Below are 16,410 nucleotides of genomic sequence, written 5' to 3'. Positions count from 1 at the left end.
GCAGATAATATATGTAGGACTTCTGATTTTCAGTTTTAACCATTAAAAAACAATAAAACACCCGATACTGTTGAATATAAGCCCAGTTAAAGGTAAAAACAACATATATAGCTGGGTTCGCTGTGCAGGCGGACATTTTGCGTTCAGCATGTGTTTAGCATTGTTACTATGTGTAATAAGTGTGGTTGCGTGCACATGTACTATACATGTGCGCTATGAGGTTATAAATCTACTTGCTGTGAGCCCACGAGGCAGATGAGTTGTATTGTGGAACAAAGAAAGACCTCTCTATGTGAAAGGATTAATAAATAATGTGAATATGCATTATGCTGTAATATAATAGAGATATTGCACTGAAAAAAACATTTTATGAGTTTCTCTGAATTGCAAATTGTGTCGTAATGTACAAAAATGCCTAAACACACAAAAAACCCAGAAGAATAGGCCTGTGATTTTGTTGTGGAATGCCACAAATTGCTGTTTCAGTGGCATTCCTATGGAAGGCCATCTGGGTCAAAAACGCGTTGTGTAGTACACATTTCAAATATTCACTACACGTACTCATATGGACCAATTAGAGCACAGAAATGACTATGTGTACCAATTTTAATCGGTACGCATTCTAAGAAAGCTATGTATTTCCTACGTTGGTGGATAGTCATTTTACATATGTTGGGTCAGGAAGAACCGGAACCTCTTTTGCGTTAACAATACTAATTCATGTTTTTCTTTTTCGGTTCGCGAGCCTCTTCGTATGTCGGGTAACCTCAGAGACGGTGCCCCTCTCGTATGTCGGGTCATCTCAAAGACGGTGGCCCCCCTCCTGTTTATCGTGTCTATCGATCAAGTAAATGTTGGGCCTTGAAGAGGCGGCGCTCCTCTCTCCATGTGTATATGTTTACTAACTCTGTCAATTAACTCTATCAGGTGGCATAACTCCGCCCCGTGAACCCGCACTAGCATTCAAGCAGGTTATAACTTAGGCTAAACAAATGTGTCACATCTAAGGTATTTTAGCCATGTAACTTAATGAAATTGGATCCACAACCCCTTATTATCTGTAAGAGCTTCTCAATAAGCAATCAATCCGAAGTGAAATAACAGCAATCCGGCATTCATTTAAAACAAAGAAAATGTTTTTGAGGACATGCCAGGTACGTCTTAAAGCAGTTAAGGGCTTAAAGGAGTTCAGAAGTGACCTAACAAAAAGCTAATTTAAGTAGTATATGTGTGATATTTTCAAATGAATTACTCTAGGTAGAAAAATACTTAAAACTTGAATATTACCACACTCATAAAGACAAAAAGAACAATTTTAACACAACATAAAACTAAGCAAGTTTACAAAAATAGGAACATACTTATTAAATATTTTTATTCATACAAAGTCAATGTGCCATTTTTTTTATTTGATAGTATATAAATAAATGGGTAAATAGTGTTGATATCAATAACCATACTAGATTGTGCTGTTACAACATGAATGGGAGGTCTATGTTCTTCAGCCCTGTTCCCATGTAAATATAGCCATGCTGTGGGGTCATTGGGATGTGATAAAATGTGAGACCACACCAGAGTAAACTCCTGAGCACAAGCACACTGCTGCATTTCTCAAACTGCAGACTCCAGGATCCTGAAACGAAACAACAAAAAAATTATTTTAACCCTATATTTCCAAATAATACTTAACATACTATAACATGCCTCTTTAGTTGGTGTAGTGTGGATGGAATAAATAGTGTGTTGCCAGAAGCTAGGGTTAATTGAAATGCAAGATTGTCAATTATTTAAAGCAGGGTGGGATACTTGAAAAGTACAAAGAAAAGAGAAAATGTAAAGAAAAAAAAAAGTAGTGGCCCATTTACAGTATTGTAAATTCACTATTTGGAAAATGTGGGCATTTTTCAGTCTCAATGGCTACAGTGGAGCTTAGATTTAACGTCCATACTCTAAAGTATGTCTGTTTAGTTAATAGTGTAACAGAGCATCAACAATGGTTGGTGAAGGCTTGTGTGACTGCAGCTGAAACTTTCTTTGAGGGCAGATGCAGTGGTCTGATAAAGTGCACGCAGGGGTAAACTATTAAAGAATGTAAAATCAAATTGAACATTGTGGGCAGTTTAAACAGCACAAACTAAAGCAGCACAATGGTTGTATTTAGCAATTCAGCAGCCAATTAATTTTGCATCTAGTTGCTGACTAGGTATCTAATAACTAAAAATAAATAAATAAATAAATAAATAAATAAATAATAGCAGCATCAATGATGTCATCAAGCCTTGGTAATGTTCAAAACTAGAAACACTGACTTTTCAAGTCTGTGTATTCTGTGGCAAAGGGGGGTATAAGCCCCTTTAATAGGCTATTCTGGCTTCTGGAAGGTGCAGGCAAGAGAACACCATCATTGTAACTTGGCTGGCACTTGTCTATTTTGGACATTGTTGTAAAAGTTAAGTCAATAATCTCAGCCTTTACAATCAGTAAACCAAGCAATAGAGGATAATGAATCTACAATGACAAAGTAAGAGAGCAACATTAAACACCCTTCAGATCACCATAAACAACTACTGATATCTGAAACTGCTTAGTCTACATACTGTGTGGTAAGCCCTTTATCAGTGGCAGTGCACAGGCTTTGATTACTTAAAAGCCAAGAAGGCAGACAGTCTGAAATGACTAATAAATAAATAATTGAACTGCGTATGGATCTCACGTCATTCTATTTGCAGATGTGCATAACCAGTTCATTCAAACTAAGATATCATAAACTGTGGCAAAAAACACCTTAATACTGCTTTACCCACCTCTGCCTTCTTTGAAATTGACACACTAAGATATCATGACACTTTTGTAAAAAACATAATACAGCAGTGAAGTTTCTGAGAGCTGTAACAGTTAAAAGGTTATTGTTTTTACTAGGTACATACTGCATAAACACTGCTCGGCAGGGTGTGTACGGTATCTTCTTACTTCAGTTTATATTCCTGCTCTTTTAACTTACTTGCAAGACTTCAATATCTGGAAATGATAATCTTAGCTACATTATGACATTATGCCTTTGAAGGGTTTCTTGGAAAATCATATTTCCCTTTAAACATTGTAATGTATTTATAGTATTATCAGTAAGTGCACTAAATGTGCTAAATAAAGAATGAGTGTATTAATGATTAGACTACACAAATATGAAGACAGTGGTATCCATGGTTGCCAAAATAAACATTTTCCAAACAGCTTTTTATACTTTATGAAGAGATGTTGAAAAGGGCTGAAAGAAGACATTTTCTCATCTAAAAGGCACAGAAAAAATCCCCAAGACTGAATAAATGATATGCTCCATTTGTTACCAGAGTAGCTTTTTTATATAAATTATGCCACCCACAAACATAAATACTATCAACAGAAATGTATTATTATTGTGAAGTCAAATTTATGTGGAACACAAACTGATCCAGGTTCTCTTTCAAGTATGAAATGTAACCATTACTGAATGGGTATTTACCTCCTAAAGACCCGAATCCTGAAAATTGTATACCAAAGCTCTTATGCCCCCGAGGTATCAAAAGGACTGTGCTCACAGATCTCAGCGCCACTTTTCCTTTCAAGACTTACCTGATTGGAGAGCCTTGTTCAGATAAGTACTTCTATCTGTATATGTTTAGCATTTTTTGTGTTTTACACAAATTATATGTGATAGTTAAACTAATCCTTATAATAATTTTCTATATGTATTGTGTGCACTACAGCCTGTTGCTAGTTACGTCCCACTGTGGCCTTGTGCTCCATGTGAAGCCCGCAGCTTGACTAGCTCCTTCCCAGGGATCCAGCAACATAAGTCGGCTGACTGTGCTCTGCCCTTGGGCTGCATAGCTCTGACTGGAGCTTATTTTATTTCTTGTTTTTGCTTTTTAGCACAATACAAGATGTTTTATATTATTTATGTAATTGTTTAATTACTGTTTTTTGTTGAGAAAGTCTTTCTCGTTGTGTTTTTTTTTTTTTTTTTTTACAGATACTGCACGCAGTCCTGTCAGTAACGTGGTGTTCAGCAGCACTGTGCAGGACCAAGATACTCACTTCGGTTTGTTGTTGCTTGCAGTTACAAGCACAGTATCTCGATGCTGTTTTGGTGACAGCTTTTTAGAATCACCATTGCAAATGTTAAGATATGGTTATATATAAATAATATTAAGGATATTAAAATGTTAATGAATAGTACTTGTTTCAGTTAGTTTGTTAGACAATCATTTTATATAATTCACAACTTCAAAGCACTCAGAATTCCAGTCTACTTCAAACATACCAGGTATTAACTATTGAAAAATACTGTAATGCCCGACTATAAGTGGGTTCTGACAGGGCAGTGGCAAGAATAACATGGCATAAATAAATAAAAATAATAACAAAAAAAATCATTTTTTGACAATGGCATTTCAGGGTGTGCACTATGAAAATGCACTCGCATTACAGCTTGTTAAGCAATTGAAGTCCGTAATTAGTTCTATTTTGCAAATCCCGTCTTATTTTCAAAAGGAGCAAAACGCTGATGTGCCCACATAGTACACCAAAATACACTCGCTAACTAAGACACAACCCCTCTTGTGTCTTATTTAAACTGAGACTGCACCACGAGAGGGAAGGGAGGAGGAAAAAATGACCCTACCCTAAACTCAGAATAGTTCGTCCCCATCAGACATTTCTAGATCTAACTCCAATACAATGCATAGATACAGAATGGATATAGGCACAATAACAGAGCTGTATGAGCTGTCTGATTTAGAATCACAAACAGCTCGCAGTCACACCATACCTGTACCTGGAAAGGTTACAACAGCCCTTAATTTTCATGCAAAGGGTGCCATCCAGACAACAGCTGGAGACAGATCAGGCATCTGTCAGTCTTCTATGTCAAAGATACTGACTGATGTCACAGATGCACTTTTCCATAGGGCAAGGGAGAATATAATATTTCCAATTGGAGATGTGGAACAAAAAAGAACCAAACACAAATGTTATCAGTTGTCTGGCTTCCCAAATGTGCTAGGTGATTAAACATGTTGCAATATCCCCTGATTCAAGGAATTAATTGCTTTCTAAAACAGAAAACATCATCATTCTTTAACTGTGCAAGTTCTGTGCTCAATGTATTATCACTGATGTAGTTGCCGAGTACCCTGGCTCATGCCACAACTCATTTATCGTGGAGAACAGTGCCTTGTTCAGAAAATTCGAATGGGCTTCTAAGTGGAGGCTGGCTAATTTTATATTAAATACATAATTAACATATGACCATTCTAAAACATATGTAACAAACGCATATTAATGTTTAACATTTGTATTATGATTGGTCACAAACATACAGAAACATACATTGTTATATTGCAATAAACTAAGGATTTTTTTTTTCTATTGGCACGCTGTATTATTATTATTATTATTATTATTATTATTATTATTATTGTTTAGTCATTTAGCAGACGCTTTTATCCAAAGCAACTTACAGAGACTAGAAGTTGAACTCTGCATCACAACTGCTGTTCTGTGCTTTAGGTCCCAGAATCTTTTTTGGACTTCTTTATTTTACCTTTTTAAGGAAAAGGTTGCATTTATTTTTTCAGTTATATCCTTCTGTATTTTAAATTTAGCAGTGGCTCCTTTTGTCAAAAAGAACTGTTTGATGTGCTAAAATCTCATCGTGCAAAAGCTCAACTTGAGTGGCTAAGAATTTATTTTTCCTTTCTTTTTTTCCCATTGTTGAGACGACATGTGTGCTGCCTCGTTGTTTTCCACTTAAATGGAAGTCCAGACTATTGAAATGTCACTAATTGGCTCGTTAAGGAACTTGAAAATCAATTGCCGTTTCAACTGAATCAGTCATAAGCAGAAGTCACAAAAGGCAATTTGCGAGTAGGATAAATTAACCTGCCCCTGTAGAAAATAAAGACGTACAATTAGGTGGCAAAAAAAATTGCTGTGCAAATGCATTGCAACCTCTATTTTCTCTCAAAAAATGTGCCTTCTGAAAATCAGGCCCTCTGTGTGCAATATCAGTTTTTACAAAAACATTTTTCAAATGAACCCCTGGGCATTATCAAATACTTTTTCTTTATTTTTTATTTTACGTTCTAAATTACGTAACAACATAAATTACAAATACATTTTTCTATCTTTAGCGGCAGCAAAGTCCTTTATCAAATTGGAGTATTCTAAGTTCTTGGGAACTTCGCTTTTTTTGAGTCAATCTTTATGATGTAGTTTTTGTTAGGAAATGTACTAACCAACTGAGGGACCTCCCAGAGACAGGTGTATTTAACCTGAAATCATGTGAAACACCTTAATTGCACACAGGTGGACTCCATTCAACTAATTATATGACTTCTAAAAACAATTGGTTGCACCAGAGCGTATTTAGGTGTGTCATAGCAAAGGGGGTGAATACTTATACAATCAATTATTTTCTGTTTTATATTTGTAATTAATTTAGAACAATTTGTAGATTTTATTTTTCACTTTGACATTATGGACTTTTTTGTGTTGATCAGTGGCAAAAACTCCTAATTAAATCAATTTAGATTGTAACATGTTGTAACACAATAAAATATTGAAAAGTCCAAGGGGGGTGAATACTTTTGAGAGCCACTGTAGGGCAGCAGTGTGGAGTAGTGGTTAGGGCTCTGGACTCTTGACCAGAGGGTCGTGGGTTCAATCCCAGGTGGGGGACACTGCTGCTGTACCCTTGGACAAGGTACTTTACCTAGATTGCTCCAGTAAAAACCCAACTGTATAAATGGGTAATTGTATGTAAAAATAATGTGTAAAAAATAATGTCATTGTATCTAAAAATAATGTGATATCTTGTAACAATTGTAAGTCGCCCTGGATAAGGGTGTATGCTAATTAATAATAATAATATGTCTTGATCAAGTGGAAAAGCTGCGCTCACCAGAAGCAACCGTCGTTGGAATGATCAGAAGTATACGCAATGTGGTTAAGGTGTTGGGGAAGATGTCGGCTAATATGTTTTCATGCACGTACTGCAGCATTTTCATAGGACTCATACTTGTGAGGTGCCGACATGATGAGCTGCAGCTAAAGTGTTTTGAGCACACGTAACAAGCACTAAATCACGCAGAACATTAAATCTCACGGCAGTCCAGTTGAGTGTGGGGGCCCTAGGCGGCTGCCTCGCTCGCCTTGCCTTGAGGCCGACCCTGACCTCCAGGGCATGAGTTCGGCCCCGCGGTGGATGACATGCCGCAGCGCTCTCACCGTGTGCAGGAATCCACTAAGCAACCACCTCCAGTACGTAAGTCAGCGGCAAACTGGCGCCCTAAGTCCCAGCAGCCTCAAAGACTGGCACAGCCGGCTGCGCCCGCTGCCAGAGGTGATGTTCAGAACCGGCCCGTGGCTCCTCGCCGCAGAGGCTGTAATAGGTTCCGCCACCCTGTGCACAGACAGAAGCCACAGGCTAAGCAGCAGCCCTAGGATTTTGCTGCCACAGGCCCAGGGCCCCTTCTCAGGGGGCCATGTGGACTATTGTGGTGTCAGTGGCCCAGGGCCCCTTCTCAGGGGGCCATGTGGACTATTGTGGTGTCAGTGCACCACAGACATCTGGGTGCTTACCACTGTTCAAACCGGCTAGTCGCTGCAATTCAAGTATGGTCCCCTCCTTTTCAGGTCATGACGACAACATCAGTCAGGGACCCACAGCGTGCTGCTCTGGTGTCTCAGGAAGTAGAAGCCCTGCTGCAAAAATAGGCTATTTGCATGATCAGACTAATCCTCGACCTCAGACAGGTCAACCTGTATCTGAGCTGAAGGAGGTTCAAAATGTTGACAATGCAGCAGCTGTTGCAGTCAATCAGGCTAGGTGACTGGTTCAACATGGTGGACCTCAAAGGGGCCTATTTCCACATCCTCATAAAAGCAGCGCACAGGAAGTACCTGTGGTTCGCCTTTCAGGGAACAGAGTTCTGTGTCTTGCCATTTAACTTCTGGGCCTGATGGCAGTAGCTTCCCAGACCTTTCTGTTGGGTCTCCTGCACATGCGCCCTCTGCAGGCCTGGTTCAACAGCAGGGTTTTTCTGAATTGAACTGCGCCCGCCTATTGACAGTGTCCCAGTCTCCATCGTGTGACCTGCAGGAAATCAGGCAGGACCGGGCCAATGTGCTCCTAGTAGCCCCATTTTGGCCCAGATTTGTTAAAGGGACTTGTGTATAACCTGTCAAGTTTATCTGCATTTTGTACTGTTTTTCTACCAAAATGCACGCAATATTATTCTATCCTAATAATTAGCAACCTATTGTACCGCTTTAACTAATAGTTATACAAGTTATCTTTATTTCACCAACAGTTTTATGAGGTTCATGAACCAGTATTTTTTTTTCAAAAATGTAGACTAATTTCAAACTTTATTTCCAATTCTACCCTTTATATGCATCCTGATGCAAGGGTATTAAAATATATATTATTTTACATATATGGTTAATTGGCAATACACACTATCACCGCCTTGTATTAGGAGTACAAGAAAATCTACAGAACCACTTATTTTGACCATAGCCAAAGTAAATGCCTGTGGCCTAGTTCAATGCATACTTGATAGAGATATAATAAGATATTTATCCATGTGTGACAGAGAAAGAATGATTCTTGTTGTTAGACCTGTGAGGGTGCTGTGTAACGGGAACAGAGTACCCTGGACTGGATGGCCTGATAATTCATTCCCAGGGTTCGGCAGAAGTCAGCCATCTAGAAAGGGGGCGGAACTACGGTACACTAAATCATTGACCCGGAAGGGAAACGGTGTGGTATCCGCGGACTGGAGGAACGGTTGCACTCGTTAACCAAGGGGTCATTGTTGATGGTATATAAGGGGACGTAGTGATGTGTCCGTTCCTTTGTATGGTTACGCTAAACCTGGAAGGTTCAGTATAAGAAAGAACCGTGAGTGTTTTGTTTGTTTGTTCAGTCTGTCTAAAACCTGTTTGTTTGTTTGTTTGTTTAAGATTTGACAGCTAACACGTTCCGGAGCTGTCGCTTAGGGCCAGCACAAAAACCCGAAAATCACTACACCATTGTATCACGTAATAAATTGTACTTCACCACAAGCACTGCAGCACTCACTTTGGTCTTGTGACCGTGTATTGCCAGCCCACTATTATGTACTGCTTGGTCATCAGACCATTAGATTATAAATAAATAATTTCACCCGTACTTTGTTGTCTGTCTGTATCATTGAATTACTGCACCTGCACTGCACCTGCTCTACACCTGCGCACTAACTACCACTTTGCCACACCATGGTATTAACTTGTGATAAAACTACATATTTTATGTTCTACTAACATATAAACAAAAAATGGCCAGTTTCTTTTCCCAATAGGCTCATGGTTTGATAGCAATGATTTATCCTGGACACTACTAAAAAGTATAACCTCCCTCTTTGTCCACTATTTTATATGATATAGGCCTAAATAATAATAATAATAATAATAATAATAATAATAATAATAATAATAATAATAATAATAATAATAATAATAATAATAATATATTTTAATTGGCTTGAACATAAATTGGCAAACTCCTGTTGGGATACAGATCCCAAACTTTCTGCACACCCATATACTGCGTGATTGTACAGGACGGTTGGGAAATGTGTGTCAATGATGTGGAAGAAATGTCAAGCCAACACATCTATAAGTAACTTTATACAGTGTTATAGCAACAACCTAAACAGCACTGAGTTATCTCAGCTCAACAATAATACTGTAATTTGGAAGACATTCAAACCCATTTACCAAACCATACTGATTTTACTGCCATTTACAGGTTGCTGTTAAATGTTTAAGCATGTTTTTCAGTCCTACTCCCATTAAATAAAAGTCGCAAAAGAGGTATTTTCTAATCACGTTTGTTTTCGTATACCTCCAATTATAGGATCAACATTCTGCAGAATAAAAGACCTGAAACAATCTGTTTTATTATCACTGAGTTTAGCTGTAAGAAAAGAACAGTAAACCTGCAACTCTGTTACTGTGATCGGGGACTTAATACTGAACTTTAATTAATTACAGAAAATATGTTTTTCGAAGGTCAGCTGTAGTAATGTTCAGTTACAGTGCAAAATCACATCATGGAATGTTACTGCAGTGTCTGTATATTGTGTTTTCTGGTCCAATAAAGATTTATGTCCTGGTCTGCAAGCTCATTTAGGGTCCTAGAGAGACCTAGAAATAGGTAATAAATCTTGACTGCTGGCATTGCTTTGATGCTATGTCTTGTCTATTCCTTGTAAATGAAACAAAATAATCACCCATCCCCAGGGGACCAGGTTGGGGGTAGAGCTGCCACCACAAATCTCACACAGAACCAGCAGCTTCTGGCAGATTCACAATTTCGCCCTCAGCTAGATTGATGGATGACACAGGACAGTTCCAATTAGTACTACCTGCAAGTACTGCTTGGACACAGACCATTATCTGCCATCTTCTGAACAATGAATACAATGAAAACCAACAGAAAATGCATACTGTAGTATCTCAGTTTACAATCCAGTATTATGACACAAAACATATCTGTGAACCACTTTTAAGGGTAGAAAAGGATTAAATTGATCTAAATAATTAACCCAGGGAGTGCTCTATGTTAATTTAATCAGCTTGTTTCCTGTCTGTGATATGCTTGCTTGGTAGATTTAATTGTCCAATTGCTTAAATGGCTCTGAGCCTTTCAAATTGAAAGAAGTGGAGTTATACCACTACTTCCTACATTTATATTTACAGTTTACTAGAATACTGGATATACAAAATCTCCAAATTACATATTTTTTATTGTTTATTTTTTTCCCCACACATACATTTTTTTTTCAACACTCCTTGTCCTTTAAGCACGTTTCCCAAATATGTATACTTCATTTTTAGCAACACAAAAGTTTAGATTCACCCTATGTTATCATTGCTGTATTGTTTGAATTGTTTTACATGGTAACCAATATATTTGTATAGTACAAATATGACATAGTTTAAAATGCAGTGTTCAACTTAACTTACTTAAAAAACTAAGTTTAAAGTTCCCGGGATCACAATGTGCTTGAACAACTTTATCTTTGTATTTATACAGCCGTACAATTAAAAAGTTGTATTTTTTGAAAAAACAAAAATAATAACATATCTCAGTGATATACTGTAGTATATAAGATTTGGATGCAATTGCATTACATTTGTAAAAATGCTCTGGAACAAATGTGGTCTTTTCACAGCTTTTTAAACACCCTAATACCAAAAGTATAACGTCATTTTGACTTGAAACATAGAAAGATATGTGTAATTTCTCTGTTTCTAATGTAGAATTCAGCAGGCACATACTGGTATTTGCCTTGATCCCATTCCCTACTTATCTGATCATATCTTGCTTTTTAAACTTAAATTATTACTTTGTTTATTTTCCTCATTGTTTTTTTGTGCTACTGTTGTGCAACAGGCACAGTGACACAGTACAGTCAGTAGCTGAAGTATGATTTAAATTTAAACTAAATTAAATTCTGTGACATCTCTCATATAACAAACATCTTACACACAATGTATATAGTGAACTAGCAAAATTGAAATGTTTGCCAATTTAATTGTTTTGATTATGACCATCATATAAAACTTTACATCCTCTTGTGGGGTAGAATCATCAATCCATATTAGAATTCAGAAACACTGATATTAGGTGACAACCTGGTTAATCTGCAGAAGCACTGTTGTGTGTCATTAAATAATCCATATTATTATTATTATTATTATTGTTATTTATTTCTTAGCAGACGCCCTTATCTAGGGCGACTTACAATTGTTACAAGATATCATATTATTTTTACATACAATTACCCATTCATACAGTTGAGTTTTTACTGGAGCAATGTAGGTAAAGTACCTTGCTCAAGGGTACAGCAGCAGTGTCCCCACCAGGGATTGAACCCACGACCCTCTGGTCAAAAGTCCAGAGCCCTAACCACTACTCCACACTGCTGCCCCTATATTGTTTAATCATTACCTTTTGGTATATCATTCTCCAGTGAATCCATGAAGTCAATTGATGGATCCAAGTCAGCTTTTTCCAGAAGGGATTTCTGCTTAAGGTGAACAGGTTCAGCAAAGTGGAAATATGAGCTTAGCTTCCCTGCATCTGATACAGACAGACCTAAACAATAATAATGGAAATGTTTAGGTCAATCCCCCCATATAGCAATACATGTTTTTAGTGGTATCTACAGCAGTAAAACACATATCCACTGGGATATATTATTATACAAATATTTAAATGAATCTTGACCATAAGAATGCCAGATAACGGGGGGCTAATGAGTAGCGCACCCAGTAAAGGCACTCCGCATGGAGTGCAGGATGCGCCCTATAGCCTGGAGATTCGAGTCCAGGCTATAACACTGCCAACTTGGACGGGAGCTCCCAGGGGGCAGCGCACAATTGGCCGAGCGCCGCCCAGGTGGGGAGGGCTTCGGTCGGCCAGGGTGTCCTTGGCTCACCGCGCACCAGCGACCCCTGTAGGCTGGCCGGGCGCCTGCGGGCCTGCCTGTAAATTGCCCGGAGCTGCATGGTCTTCTGACGCTGTAGCTCTGAGGTGGCTGAATTGCTGGCCTGCAGAGTGAAAAGAAGCAGACGGCTGACGGCACATGTTTCGGAGGACACGTGTGTCCGTCCGAGTTAGCACGGGGGTGGCAGCGGTGAGCCGGGTTGAAATATAAATAATTGGGCTTTCCAAATTGTGGAGAAAATGAGAAAAAATAATTACTGATTCCAAAAAAAAGGAATGCCAGATAACATAGATCTGAAAGCTAAATTCCAAATCTACTGTACCTTCAAAACTTCTGTTGGTGTGGACAAGACCGTGTGGAGTCTTGATATACGCTCCTCTTGGAACTACTGCTGCCTCTTTGTCTATCAGTGATATGGCAGCTGCAAGCCGCTGTTCTTCTTTAATTTTTACCTGAAAAAAAGTATTTATTTAAAAATAAATTGCATTTTTACATTTGATAGTGTTGCAACAAACATTGTATAATTTACGGTATACTTACGGTTAATTTGTACCTGTAAGTACCCATATAACAGGTTATTTAGGTAATACAGTGTAAAAGATTGCAAATTGTTTCATTCTTTAACAACACAATCAGTGTTAGACATGTAATTAGAATACAGTTTTGCAGACATGCAAAATACTATTTATATATGTGCAGTTTTTTATGACTTGGAATGCCCAAGGCTACCAACAAATAACTAGAAAAAGATTTTAATTCTGAACCATTAACCATTTACTTTCTTGTTTGTCATACAGGAAAAAGCAGCTTCAAAATGTACCCAATGAAAGCTCAGTACAACTACAATGTCCCACTGTCAGTCACACAACTTAAGGTGCTGAAGCTGGTTATCTGGTCTTTTTATTTTGTACTTACAGTAATTTCCTCTTCCTGAGCCTCATGTCCGTCCTCATCCTTCCTCGTCTCTATATGTTCATAGTCATGTGAAGGATCTCCCAGGAAACAGCCTTTGATTACAGATGTCTCATCTATCATGGTTTTTGTCGCAGGAGGGAGCAGGTTCCATTCCATGCAGTTCAAGCTATGGTTATGGAAATAGACAATAAATGCTCTGCACATATCATTGAGTGATAAATAAAATACTTCACTACCCATTAAACCTCAGAATGTTTCACACTGTTAAAATATGGTTTGTTAAATGCATTTTCTTGGAAGGGTTGTCACAGTAAAAATGCATCATAACATGGAAGCAACAGCAAATTTTCAGAGAATAAAAGTGTTGTAACTGCTCCTCACTGCAATACAGTTGTTTTTGTTTTTTTTTGTTATACTTTTAAAGCTATTTTATTCCTCACAAAAATGACTTTGTAAGCACTTCACAATAGGGTCTTGAATGTTTCAACTGTTTCATGTTTGGGAGGGCTTATTCTACCACACGTTATATAGATAATATTTCCTGAACTTAAATTAGCACAGGTTTCACTATATTCCTTTTATTCTTTAATGTGTTCATGATTTAATGCAATTCATTCTTCAATATTATTAGTAATAGATGGAGTGTACTGTGGGTATGGTATTTTAGGGGTTCTGCTTGCTACTATAGCCTGTCAAAAGACTTTTACTTGCTGACTTAATAAACTCTATACAAAACCATAACTGATTGACTTAAAACAAAAAGCACCTCACCAAGTACACCCAATTTGAGGAATTTTAATTTCTATAATAAATGCTTTGCTAAGACCCTGGTAAGAGTGTAATATAAAAAGGGCATGTGTGGGGAAATAGGCCAAACAATTTTATCACACAGATTGTAGCGGGAAAATAATGACATGTGGAGTGTCCAGAATGTTTTAATAACTTCATAAACAATACCTTACTGCAATATCACCATAAAAAAGTCTAACAATACTCAATTATAGTGAGATATGAAATGTATGCCACAGCGTAGAAACCCATCACATATTTACAATTTATGACATGATATTTATTTATGATACTTTTTTTTTCTTTATTGCATTCTTGTGGGCTATATACTGTACATAATGACCAGATAATCTCTTAATTCTACACATTTTGGCATAGTACAACACACTGTAGATTGATACTCTCTGATACAACAGCAGCCCCTTGTGCTTAACATAAACATGACCTGTGGTCTATATTTTGTAGCAGGTTCTCTGTAAGAAAAAAAAACAAAAAAAAACAATTGGCTCACTGACATTCCTGTCAAATAAACCAGTGCCCCCTGTAATTAGAATAGTTATTTCATCACATATGTAAAATGTCAGCTAATGGTGTACCATTAATGTGTGCAATACCTCCACAGCTATATGTATTTTTTCAACAGCTCATTAAAACCAGATTGTATTTATTTATTTTGGCAATCACTAGGCCTAATCAAAAGTAGTTTAATTTGCAATCTTCAGCACTAACCATTTAATTTTGGTAATCATGATGTCATGTATCTTTCTCTTAAATCATTCATGTACTATGCGTTAAAAAAACATTTGTAGGTGGCTGAAATTAGCATAAACAGTACTGCTTCTTACTCTTTTCCCGTACATCAAACAAGTCAGTAACATGTATTTACTTGGTATATTCGTACAGTAAACATGCAGAAATTAAAACCAAACGACTGAATTGTTAAACGTTTTTTTTGTTGTTTTCTTTTTTTTTTTTTTTTTTTTTACCTGTACAGTGTCTTTTTGTCGCTGATCTCGTCATGTCCTATTCCCTGTGCTATGTAATAGTCGGCTTTTATCCCCAATATTTTCCCCCAGAAAACTACACGGGTAAATTTATAATGCCTCTTCAGAATCACCAACGAAGTCTGCAAGGTTGCTTTCTGTTCTGGACTCAGAACCAAACCACTGCCTGCAACGAGGTCCAAGGAGAAATGTAGGCTTCTAAAATCCATTGTACACTTCAGGTAACACGTTAATGAAGTCGTAAATATGTTATTGAATTTAAAACTTGATTTGTAGTGAACGGGAACGAAGCAGCTGCTTCTTCACCCAGGCCTCGTTTGTGATTGTTGCTAATGTAAACAGCGCCCTTGGTAACGCGTCTCCATGGTACCAGTGTCAAACGCTAAAGGTGACTTGTGTACTTCAGAATTTTAAACTTGTATTTTCCTAAAAGTTTAACATTGTGTTATTACTTCAATCTGAATGAGAATATTACCTGTACATGTAAAATAGTAACACGTATAAAAAATAAAAAAATAGAAAAACGTAAAAACGAAAACATTTATGGCAATAAAAGGTTTCCATGGTGACTTAAACTGCACTGTGGGTGGAGTCAGTGTGACTTGGAGAAGATTGTCAGTATGGTATACCTGTCTTACCATTGCAATAAAATGTTTTCAGAGGATAGAATGAAAAAAAATCTCAACCGGTCATTCTGGTATCGGTGGCATTTGAGATCCTACTATACTTGGTTGAATAGTTTTAAAGAGTGACTAAGGTCAAGGGAACGTGGTCCAACAGAAACATGACAACACAGAGAACTGAACCTGTTTAATGAAAATTAATTATAATGACACCTTTATTACCTTAAAGGTAATAGCAGTGCATATCTCTTTATTATTATAATATTCTTCCGGAGTAGACAAATCAGGTTACTTGGTGTCATTTACACAGTATGATGCATTCTGCTCCCCTGTACCTCAATGTTACATGATACTCAAAAGCTGTGCCCTTATGTCTGTAATCTGCTACTTCAGAATTTTCTTGGCACACCACATGCATTTGTTCAATACAGGCCTCATATCTTTTTATCTCTTTGAGGACAGTGCTTGCACACAGTGAAGCAATGTTTGGCTTTCATACAACACACACACACATCACCTGATTATCATCAAAAGGATCCA

The 16,410-nt window shown here is 37.4% G+C and overlaps 1 protein-coding gene across 1 annotated transcript; it reads right to left on the bottom strand.

Annotated features, from left to right (window-relative positions):
• Positions 1 to 1,353: 1,353 nt before the first annotated feature.
• Positions 1,354 to 15,594, bottom strand: rsph9 (radial spoke head component 9). Its single transcript, XM_034017407.3, has 5 exons — positions 15,230 to 15,594; positions 13,455 to 13,620; positions 12,862 to 12,991; positions 12,041 to 12,187; positions 1,354 to 1,633 (listed from the first exon to the last, which is right to left on the bottom strand). Exons 1-5 carry the CDS (start codon positions 15,454 to 15,456, stop codon positions 1,473 to 1,475), a joined length of 831 nt encoding a protein of 276 aa, XP_033873298.1. The 5' UTR covers positions 15,457 to 15,594; the 3' UTR covers positions 1,354 to 1,472.
• Positions 15,595 to 16,410: the final 816 nt, after the last annotated feature.

The sequence above is a fragment of the Acipenser ruthenus genome, chromosome 6 (genome assembly GCF_902713425.1).
Source record: "Acipenser ruthenus chromosome 6, fAciRut3.2 maternal haplotype, whole genome shotgun sequence".
NCBI classification, from domain to species: Eukaryota; Metazoa; Chordata; class Actinopteri; order Acipenseriformes; family Acipenseridae; genus Acipenser; species Acipenser ruthenus.
The sequence above is the reverse complement of the archived record's forward strand: the minus strand, read 5'-3'. Positions and strand labels throughout refer to the sequence as shown.